Genomic DNA, 10,064 nt, shown 5'->3' on the forward strand with positions numbered 1-10,064 from the left:
CAGCAAACACACCTCCACAGTCATGGGGATCGAGATAGAGGTGACCGACCTAATGCAATCTACCACCGCCCGCCAGTATGCCCTGACCTGGGGGCAATCCCAGAAGACATGCATAAAACCGGCAGAGGGCATGGAGCACCGCCAGCAGGCAGAGCCCTGACCTCCGAACATTCTAGCCAGTCTGGCCGGAGTCAGGTATATCCTATGCAGGAACTTGTAGTGTATAAGCCTGTCCCTAGTGGATACCAGGACCTGAAATGCCGCCCCCCAGACATCGTCCCAGTCGTCCCTGTCCAGTCCCGGGGCCACAGCCACCCAAGCACTCCTGCAGGGCGACAGCAGCCTGGTAGTGTCCTGAAAGAGCTCCCGATAGAGGCTAGATACCGTCTTAGGAAGTGATTCGCTACGGGCCAGCGATTCCAAATCCCCGATCTCTAAAGTCAAAGGGACCCCACCAAATTGAGCCAGGAATGCATGGCGCAACTGCAGGAACCTAAAGAAATGGGTATTGGGAAGGTCATAGCGCGCCTTTAGTTCATCAAACGTCAGAAGTATACCGTTCCCCACAATGTGACTTAAGGTCTTTATCCCATAGGCCGCCCACACCACCGGGTCCGGGTAGTCCAGAAAGTGTGACAAATTAGGGTTTCTCCATAGCGGCGTTTTAGGGGAGAGGGTGAGGCGACCAGAAGGCCTCAATTCTTGTGCCACAGACCATGCTCTGATCACTGACCTCATGGAGTACGTCAAGGGGTAAGGGGCCCTCGGGCCTCTATAAACTAAGTAGGAGAGCGCCTCATAGGAACCCACACAAGCCGCCTCCAACGACACCGCAGCATCGTCCGGAGCAGAAGTCAGCCAACGGTGTGCAACCGTCAGCTGGCCTGCCAGGAAGTACCTATGAAAGTCGGGTACCGCCAAACCCCCCTCCCCCCAGTGTTGTTTAAGGATGGCCAACTTGAGACGAGGGAGATTACCCTGCCACAAGAAGGAGGAGATCATACCATCTATGGCCTTAAAAATGGACTTTGGGATCCACACCGGAGTGTTCCTAAGGGTATAAAGCAGGAGAGGAAGAATCTTCATTTTAATAAGATTGACCCTACCAATGAGGGACAGGGGGAGATTCTTCCAGGAGTTCAACTTCCTGGAGACAGTGCTCAACAATGGGGACACATTGAGGTTAACAAAGTCTGACACAGAGTTCGTAATTTGTAACCCCAGGTACCTAATCTGAGTTACCCACTGTAGGGGATTAGAAGGATCAGCTTGTCTAGGCGACCCATGGGACCGGAGTGGGAGGATTTTTGACTTGGTCCAGTTGACCTTGAGGCCCGAGACCACAGAGAACCTGCTCATCAATGAGAGTGCGGCATGTAGGGAAGGACCGGTATGCCCCAGAAACAAAACCAGGTCATCTGCGTAAAGCGCTAGTGACTCAGTCAAGGTGCCCACCTTGATTCCCTCAATTTGAGGAGAGGATCGTAGTGCAATTGCCAGGGGTTCCATCACCAGGGCAAATAAGCCCGGCGACAAGGGACACCCCTGTCTGGTGCCTCTGAATACCGGGAAGGTGCACGACACCTCACCATTTTAACGAATTGCCGCCACCGGACTACTATATAGCAGTGATATCCATTTAAGGAACACAGGGCCGAAGCCCATACGCTCCAGTACCTGGGTCATGTAGCCCCAATCAATGGAGTCAAACGCCTTCTCAAGATCGAAAAACACCAGGGCCCCCCCGTGAGATATGTCCCCGTCAATCTGTGTGTGGGCGTACACTCTGCGTAAGTTAATATCTGTAGCCTTCTTGGGCATGAACCCTGTCTGGTCAGGTGAAATTAAGTGTTCTAAGCAGGGCATCAACCTATTAGCTAACATCTTGGTCAAAATTTTTAGGTCCATATTTAGTAGAGCAATTGGCCTATATGAGGAACAATGGAGGGGGTCCTTCCCTGGTTTGGGAAGCACAACCACCTGGGCCTCGTACCACGAGGGGGGCAAACTTCCCACCTCCAAACATTCCCTGTAAAGGGTCAGCAACCTGTGCGAGACCACATCAGAGTAAGTCTTGTACCACTCTGCCGGAATCCCATCAGGGCCCGGTGCCTTTCCATTTGGGAAGGAAGCAATAGCCACAGCCAGCTCCTTAGGAGAAAAAGGGGCCTCCAGGAGCTCCACCGCCTCCCCAGGCAACACCGGGATCGGAAAGGAGTCCAGCAGGTCCGTCAGAACCTGATTGTCATACTGTGGGATAGCCGCATAGAGGTCAGAGTAGTAGGACACAAAAGCCTGCATTATCCCCTCCCTGTCCCCCACCAAGGCTCCTCCTGCCGTGTGTATGCATGGAATTGCCACATGAGGCCTAGCATCTGCCGCCAAGTATGCCAGCAATTTTCCGTTCTTGTCCCCCTTCTCAAATAAGTCTTCCGCCTTACATTTAAAAATGCATTGCGTAAGAGATTGCTGATGAACCAAGAAGGCCCTTCTGGCCATCTGCAACTCCGCGAGTGTGGAGGCAGAGGGCGCCTCAGCATGAGCCTTTGCACACCGAACCTCATGGACCTGGAGCGCCTCCGACTCTGAATTCTTCTCAGTCCTAGCAGCCTTGATAGCAGCAATGTACACACCCCGGGTGGACGCTTTAAATGCATCCCATACCATGTGCCTACCCGTAGAGCCGTCATTAACCTCCCAGTACTCAGCAATATGGCCGGCAACCAGCGGCTCAACCGATGGTTCATCAACCCACCCCGGGTGTAGTCTCCAGATCCTCCGACTACCCCCCCCAGGGCGGCACAGCGTCACCTGCAAGGGGGTGTGATCCGAGAGACCCCCGGCCAGGTAACCAACATCGGTCACCAGCGGCAGGAGGGCCAGATTTGCAAATGGCCAGATCAATACGGGAGGAGGATGAGCTGACGTGGGAAAGATAGGAGTAACCTCTCTCAGCAGGATGTTTCCACCGCCACACCTCCTCCAAAGCCGCCACATCTGCCCAGTGCCCGAGATCCAGATTCCGCACCCGGTTCGGGTTAGAAGTGTCCAGCTCATAATCGATCACATTATTAAAATCCCCAGCCACTAGCAATTTTAGTGGACCAAAGGTGGCAATCTTCTCTAAAATCAGGTACAACACCTCCTTGTGAAAGGGGGGAGGGATGTAAACATTTGCTATAGCCAACAGCTGAGAGTCTACGGTGAGGACTACAATAGCATATCTCCCTTGAGGGTCCGTCACCACATGTTCTATATTACATTGCAATTTCTTATGCAGCAAGATGACCACACCTCTGGCGTATGAGGAGTAAGTGGAGTGCACTGCCCTCTGTATCCAGCTCCTGTTCAGGGAAAGGGTTTTACTACCCACCAGGTGGGTTTCCTGCAGGAGGACAATATGGGGGTTCAGGGATTTGAGGTACTGTAAGACTAAAGAGCGTTTGAATTTAGAGTTTAAACCGCGGACATTCCACGATACTATTTTAATATCATTCATTGGGTCTGGAAAAGAAAAATATTTGAAGGACAGGAGGGGCACACGAATCAAGCCAGTCAGGGGGGGGGAGTCTGGACACAGAGAGCCACAGGGTAACATATTTCAATGGTTCAATATACATGTCATGAAGGGTATCACACACTGTAACACGCACATGGGGCGAGGCCCCAAAGCAGAGGAAAGGTGAAGGCAAAAAGTCAATGTCCCAAGGGTAAAAAAAGGAAGGGGGGGGGAGAGGTAAAAAAAAGAGGGGGGGGGGAAACAAAACATGCCAGTAAGAAAAATTAAAAACATCTGGCAAAAGTACAGTGAAGAAAACATCACACAAGCCCCAACGCCCTGTTTGCTCCAGGCGAACCAAACTAAAAAACGGTTTCACCGCCGGAGAAACTTTGTACCCAAAACGTATAGAACAGCCGTGGAACGTCTCAAAAGTCCATCCACTTCAAAAAAGAAAAAAAAAAGTTGTGGGGGGTTTCAGGGAATCACGCAGGATTTTCAATCCGTGCTTAACCGTACCTGCTGCTCCTGTCCGGAACAGATGATTGACCGCTCGTAACATTCCAACCAGCTTTCAGCCATGGAGTTCCACAACAAAGTGTAACCGGAGCATATCATTCAAACACTGCAGCATGGAACCACTGCTCCCAGCAAGGACATCGTAGACAGGTAAGTGACTTCTCCTCCCAGGTCAATCACATCGCCACCTCAACACCTCCTCAGGCCAGTGAATCCAGCCAATCCACCGCTTCCATCGGAGAATCAAAAAATTTTGCTGAGCCCCTGTGAATCACCTTCAGACGGCTAGGATAGAGCATGCTGTATACCAGGCCCTTCTCTCTCAAGCGTCGACGGACGTCTGTGAAGGAGCGCCGCTTCTTCTGCAGCTCTTGTGAGAAGTCAGGATACAGGTGAATCACAGCATTTTCATGTTTCAGTTCAGGGTGTTTACGGGCCTCGGCCAGGATCGTGTCCCGGTCCCTGAAGTTAAGCAGGCGGACAAGGAAGGCACGCGGCCATGCGCCCGCAGGCCTCCTACCGGCAGGTACCCTGTGGGCGCGTTCCACCACATATACAGGTGACAGGTTCCGCAGGCCCAGAAGATCTTTAAAGAAGGATTCTGCAAACTCCACCGGGTTGGCGCCCTCTGCGCCCTCAGGGAGCCCAACCACCCGCACATTATTGCGGCGCAGGCGGTTCTCGGCATCTTCAGAACGGGCCATCAGGACTCTGACCTGTTGTTGTAGTTCCCCAACAGAATGAGAGGTGGAAGCCACTGTGTCCTCCATCACTGACAAGCGTTGCTCTGCCTCAGACAGGCGGCCCCTGAACTTATCCATGTCCTGCCTTATGAGCCCACACTCTATAGCCAGCGTGTCTATCTTACCCTCTACAGAGGATTTGCTGTCTGCAATGGCCGCCAGGATCGCGGCGGTGGATCGGCCTTCCAGCTGCCCCGGGGGACTCCTCACCTCCATCTGTGACTCCTCCAGGTCCAGGGCCTCAAGATCCGCCATCCAGGACTCTGTCTGCACCGCTACCGAGGCCGGAGAAGATGAGGAAGGCTCCAAGATGGCCGCCGCGCGTGTGGTCAGCGGCGGAAAACGGGACGAATAACTCGTCACCTTCTTAGCCGAGTTGCGCTTGCCGGGCATCGGGAGGACCGGGGGAGCCCCCCAGACAGGAGGGAGAATTTTGCTGAGCAGGATGGCTCTTTTAGTATCGAGGATGGGGACGGATACTGTGCGCGGATGGCAGGAGCACAAGCTAAGCACGTCCGTTCCTCTCTACATCCCGGCCACGCCCCCCACAAGTACCGTATCTTCTAAGTAATTGGCTGGGAACAAGATTGCATGGATTAAAACCCATCTCTTCTAAGGTCAAGGGGGCTTCCATACCGATGGAATGGAAACAGCGCCCAGAGGCGATTCAGTTTGCATGTGTTGCGCTATACAAGTTTCTCACTCACTCACTCAATAGTTCTGATTTTTCTCTGCCTTTTTTTTCGATCTGCATGTTTGTTCCTGGTCATTGTACATCATGCTACAAATATTAGGAGGCATTTCCATAAGAATCAGAGAAGACTCTTCTATGCATGTGCTCAAAATGCAAAAAAGTAAAATAATAAAACTTTTTTTTAGTTTTGGTAGGGTTTTCTTTTTTTTTTTTACTGCATGTGTCCTGCTGGAGAGATTTCCCTTCACTTCCTGTTTGGGAAATCAACAGGAATTGAGGGGAGATCTCCTAAGGGGAACTCGTGCTGGTGTTCTGGTGATGTCGGGAAGATGTCCCCTAATTTCCAACAACAAATCTTCACACAATCTAATGGGTAACCAAGGCTCCAAGTGCAAACTTGCACTCCCCTGATCTGAGCCCATTTTTAATGGACAAGCAAACTGCCTCAACCTACCATGTCAGGCCTCGTACACAGGACCGGTTTCCTCGGCAGAATCCATCAAGAAACTTGGTAGGAGAGCTTTTTTGCAGAGGAAACTGGTCGTGTGTACATTTTTCATCGAGGAAACTGTCGAGGAACTCGACGAGCAAAAAAGAGAGCAAGTTCTCTTTTTCCTCGACGAGAGTCTCGATTTGCTTGTGCTGGTTTTCGATGAGAAACTCGAGCGTGTGTATGCTAAGGAACCCGCGCTTGCTCAGAATAAAGTATGTGACGGGAGTAAAAGTTGCATTTGTAATGGAGATAACACATTTTTCAAGCTGTAACTGACTGTAAAGTGCAAATCGTCTCTTACCAAACTCTTACATAACTTGCAAACTCATGAGATTAGCAAAAGCAGCCCCAAGAGTTGTGCAAGTGGAATCGAACTTCCCCTGCAGTTGTATGTGTTGTACTTCACCGCGTTTGAGAACGAGGAGATTTGGTCTGTAAAGTGTGTATGCAAAGCAAGCTTGTCGAGTTCCTCGACAAGACTAACAAGGAACTCGACGTGGAAAACGATGTGTTTCGCCCGACGAGTTCCTCAGTCGTGTGTACGAGGCCTTACTGTTTTTGCAAATTGTATCCACAGTGGATTTCTCTGTTGATGATAATGTTTTTACCATCTCTAAACATATGTATCTATTTCATTTTATTCTCAACAATGAGTCTCTAATAAATCTTAAAAAGTTTTTTATTTTTATTTTAATATTGAGTACAAGTGGGATGCCACAGTTGCCATAGAGAAAATGTTGTTTTGTAGCTCCATGCCCTCGGTCTTAAGTTATCTTTCTTTTCACTGTACTGCAAACCATAGGGAATTGTCTTATTACTAATTATATAAAAAGAACTGCTATTGCTTGTAGCTTATAAAGAACCCACAAGTGAATAGAAAATAAGAAATAGGTAGCACTAAGTGAGATCAAACTGCAGTGCCAAGCCTTTATACACACACATCCAACACATATAGAAAATGTATGCAACCGATGCAAAAAGGGAAAAATATGAAACTTAATCATTGTCTTCTATGATACTGATCTCATTATAGTATGAATGACTAAGCACTGAGTCATTGTTACATTTACTTTTATTATACTAATTCTGTAGATTGTGATATCATAAGAAATTTTATAATGATAATGCTTTATTTCAAACCATAGGGCTAAAAACATTTTTTTTCCCTGGAGACAATTAAAGTCCTACATGTTTTTATTCTTCCTCCACATTTGAGGGAAAATATCTGAAAGTACCCACATTATCACACATTTGTTCATCATTGAGGACTGTGCCACAGGAAGAAAATTAAGGCAGCTCAGTTACATCCCATGACCACAGGGAAGACAGCTCCTAAAAGGTACTTACAGTATCTCATAAAAGTTTCTCACATGCCTCACATTTTTGTAAATATTTTATTATATCTTTTCATGTGACAACACTGAAGAAATTACACTTTGTTACAATGTAAAGTAGTGAGTGTACAGCTTGTATAACAGTGTAAATTTTCTGTCCCGTCAAAATAACTCAACACACAGCCATTATATCTAAACTGCTGGCAACAAAAGTGAGTACACCCCTAGATGAAAATGTCCAAATTGGGCCCAATTCGTAATTTTCTCTCCCCGGTGTCATGTGACTCAATGTTACAAGGTCTCAGGTGTGAATGGGGAGCAGGTGTGTTAAATTTGGTGTTATCGCTCTTACTCTCTCATACTGGTCACTGGAAGTTTAACATTGCACCTCATGGCAAAGAACCCGCTGAGAATCTGAAAAAAATAATTGTCGCTCTACATAAAACTATAAGAAGATTGCCAAGACCCTGAAACTGAGCTGCAGCGCGGTGGCTAAGACCATACAGCAGTTTAACAGGACAGGTTCCACTCAAAATAGGCTTTGCCATTGTCGACCAAAGAAGTTGAGTGCACATGCTCAGCGTCATATCCAGAGGTTGTCTTTTGGAAATAAACATATGAGTGCTGCCAGCATTGCTGCAGAGGTTGAAGGGGTAGGGGGGTCAGCCAGTTTTCTGAAGACAGGCAGACTAAGGACATGGATTACTGGAACTATATCCTGTGGTCTGATGAGACCAAGATAAACTTATTGGTGTCAAGTGTGTGTGGCGGCAACCAGGTGAGGAGTACAGCATGGTGGTGGGAGTTTCATGGTATGGGGCTGTATGAGTACTGCCGGCACTGGGGACCTACAGTTCATTGAGGGAACCATGAATGCCATGTACTGTGACATACTGAAGCAGAGCATGATCACCTTCCTTCGGAGACTGGGCCGCAGGGCAGTATTTTTTAAACATGATAATGACCCCAAACACACCTCCAAGACGACCACTGCCTTGCTAATGAAGCTGAGGGTAAAGGTGATGGACTGGCCAAGCATGTTTCCAGACCTAAACCCTACTGAGCATCTATGGGGCATTCTCAAACAGAAGGTAGAAGCACGCAAGGCTTCTAACTTCCACCAGCTCCATGATGTCGTCATGGAGAAGTGGAAGAGGAATCCAGTGGCAACCTGTGAAGCTCTGATGAACTCCATGTCCAAAAGGGTTAAGGCAGTGCTGGAAAATAATGGTGGCCACACAATATATTGACACTTTGGGCCCAATTTGGACATTTTCACTTAGGGGTGTACTCACTTTTGTTGGAATTGTCAGAATGTTGTAATGTTGGCTCAAACTTGTGTCTGAAATTCCGAATGTCAAGATAGTGGTGACATACAACACTGCGACGAGCCGAGAAAAATTAAGTTCAATGATTCTGAGAATGTGTCAAATTGATTCCGAGCATGCATAGAATTTATGTGCGTCGGAATTGGCTACAGACAATCAAAATTTCCGACAAGAACTTTTGTTGTCGGAAAAATTGAGAACCAGCTCTCAAACATTTGTTGTCGGAAATTTGACTGCAAATGTCCGATGGAGCATACACATGGTCGGATTTTCCGACAACAAGCACACATCGAACATTTGTTGTTGGAAATTCCGACCGTGTGTATGCGGCAAAAGAGTAGAGCAGTGAGGCACAGTCATTGTGTAACACTCCTGAGCAAAATGAGGCAACTATGTATATGAGTATTTATGGCTGGCCCCATGTACATAAACTGAATATTTATAAGATACATGCTAAAAAAAATGTCATTAGAACATTAACATTCATTTACATTATTTACATTATACAATTCGTAGAAATATAAATATTATCCCTTTAAATTAACCAGCTTTTCTATTTATGAAGGAGTAGCATATACAGTATTTTAAAACATTTATTTTGCCCATCCGGTCATTTGAACCTACCTCTGCATATAGGAACAGGGAAATCCCAAGATGCTGTGTTTGCTGAATTTGCTATACACGTAAGCAGTGGATGACCATCCAAAATGTATCCTGTTACACAACTATATTGGATTTTGTCGCCAATATCAAACTTTATTCCAGACAGAACACCCTTCGGTGGTACTCCAGGGTTCCCACAGGAGCTGCTCCGTAATTCTGTGAAAGGAGATGAAGTTATGAGGTCAAAATCATAATTATAGGCTAGTCAAAGTTTAGCTTCATAAACACAATTCATGAACTTTGTTTAATCATAATATCATATTAATGCATTCATAAATTGTCAAGAGAGAGATGACACAAAAGGTTGAGAAGTACTTACGACTGAAAAGGAAATTAATTCCTGACTGATTTTAATTTACTCCTGAAATTATTGTGGCATTTTATAAATCTGTCTTATAGAATAAGTGCACATTTAACACATCTTAGCTTCCTTTACTATAGCTGTGAAAAGTTAAAAAATATAATCTTTCACATTTTCTTTACCCTTGAAAGCTTTACTGAAATCTTCATTGGCTGTGCCATTTAAAATGTCTTGATTTATCGGAAAACTGTCGGCAGACACAGGAATATCTTCATACATCGCCATAGCAAATAAAGTATCTCTACCATCTCTTTATATCTCTGTTGCTCAACCTGCAGCCCAAAGGCTATATGAGGCCCAATATTAATGTGTGGCTTTGGGATCCTATAGTGGGAATAGGAGCATTGATTTGTAAAGGGGTAGCAGTGATCCCTACTAGCCTCATGGAACATGCCCTATTGCCTTCTGCACCACTTCTACAGTTTTCAGC

The 10,064-nt window shown here is 46.9% G+C and overlaps 1 protein-coding gene across 1 annotated transcript in view; it reads right to left on the minus strand.

Moving 5' to 3' along the window:
• The window catches only part of LOC120941320 (CUB and sushi domain-containing protein 3-like), a 62,569-nt gene extending 52,716 nt beyond the window's left edge, over positions 1-9,853 (minus strand). The window contains exons 1-2 of the mRNA XM_040354646.1: positions 9,757-9,853; positions 9,235-9,429 (exon numbers count right to left, since the gene is read on the minus strand). Of these exons, the coding sequence (XP_040210580.1) occupies positions 9,235-9,429; positions 9,757-9,853 (292 nt within the window). The remainder of the gene's footprint in view (positions 1-9,234; positions 9,430-9,756) is intronic.
• Between the last annotated feature and the right edge of the window lie 211 nt (positions 9,854-10,064).

This window comes from Rana temporaria, chromosome 5 (assembly GCF_905171775.1).
Source record: "Rana temporaria chromosome 5, aRanTem1.1, whole genome shotgun sequence".
In the NCBI taxonomy this organism is placed as follows: Eukaryota; Metazoa; Chordata; class Amphibia; order Anura; family Ranidae; genus Rana; species Rana temporaria.